Consider the following 994-nt stretch of genomic DNA (forward strand, 5'->3'; position numbering starts at 1 on the left):
TTAATACTTTTATTATTTTTTATTTTTTTATTTTTATTTTTATTTTTATTTTTTTATTTTTATTTTATTTTTTTTTTTATAAACAGCTGGCGCCAACAACAGCGCAACCCGGAGACCAACGCCTTCACGAGGTGAGGCAAACCCTAAACCCTAAACCCTAAACCCTAAACCCTAAACCCTAAACCCTAGACTCTAAATCCTATCTCGTGAACAAACTACTGCTGCTGGGGGAGTTAGGGTTTAGGGTTTAGGGTTTAGGGTTTAGGGCTTTTTTCTGGCTGTGTTTGAACCGATGTTACAGCCATACGCGAATTAGCGTTTAGGGTTTAGGGTTTAGGGTTTAGGGTTTTTCTTTTTTGTTATCGAAGGCTCTGAGAGAGAAGGAGAGATTCGCAAGGAGGCGAGCCGCCCTTTATAAAGAGTGAGAGTTCTTTAGGGTTTAGGGTTTAGGGTTTAGGGTTTAGGGTTTAGGGTTTAGGGATCATTGCTCTAGGGCTGAGGGTTTTACTTCTCTTTACGCAGAGAGAAAGCGGTTTAGGGTTTAGGGTTTAGGGTTTAGGGTTTAGGGTTTAGGGTTTAGGGTTTGCTGTGTGTTGAGCAGGAGGCTGCAGAAAGTAACGAAGGCAGCAAAAGAACAAGTGGTGGGCGTTCTAGGGTTTAGGGTTTAGGGTTTAGGGTTTAGGTATTTATGTTGAGATTTTTACATCTTCTTCGTTGAGGGTTTAGGGTTTAGGGTTTAGGGTTTAGGGTTTGTGGTTTAGAGTTCTTTGGCTGCTCAAGCTGCTGCATCAGAGAGAAGAGCACAAAGAGACAGATTGCTGCTGCAGCAGCAGCAGCAGCAGCAGCAGGAAAGGCAAAGAGATACGCTTAGTGCTGTTCGTTTTCTTTCTTTACAAATAGGCCTCGCCACAAAAAAACTACAGGTTAGGGTTTAGGGTTTAGGGTTTAGGGTTTAGGGTTTAGGGTTTAGGGGTTAGGGGTTAGGGTTTAGGGT

General features: G+C 42.5%; 1 protein-coding gene across 1 annotated transcript in view; it reads left to right on the plus strand.

The window, feature by feature from the left end:
* Positions 1 to 994, plus strand: part of EMH_0018680 (uncharacterized protein) — a gene marked incomplete at both ends in the record, with an annotated part of 3,748 nt that overhangs the window by 1,905 nt on the left and 849 nt on the right. The window contains 5 exons of the mRNA XM_013501206.1: positions 87 to 131; positions 369 to 421; positions 602 to 641; positions 762 to 923; position 992. Of these exons, the coding sequence (XP_013356660.1) occupies positions 87 to 131; positions 369 to 421; positions 602 to 641; positions 762 to 923; position 992 (301 nt within the window). The remainder of the gene's footprint in view (positions 1 to 86; positions 132 to 368; positions 422 to 601; positions 642 to 761; positions 924 to 991; positions 993 to 994) is intronic.

Source organism: Eimeria mitis, genomic scaffold (genome assembly GCF_000499745.2).
Source record: "Eimeria mitis Houghton genomic scaffold, Emh_scaff650, whole genome shotgun sequence".
NCBI classification, from domain to species: domain Eukaryota; phylum Apicomplexa; class Conoidasida; order Eucoccidiorida; family Eimeriidae; genus Eimeria; species Eimeria mitis.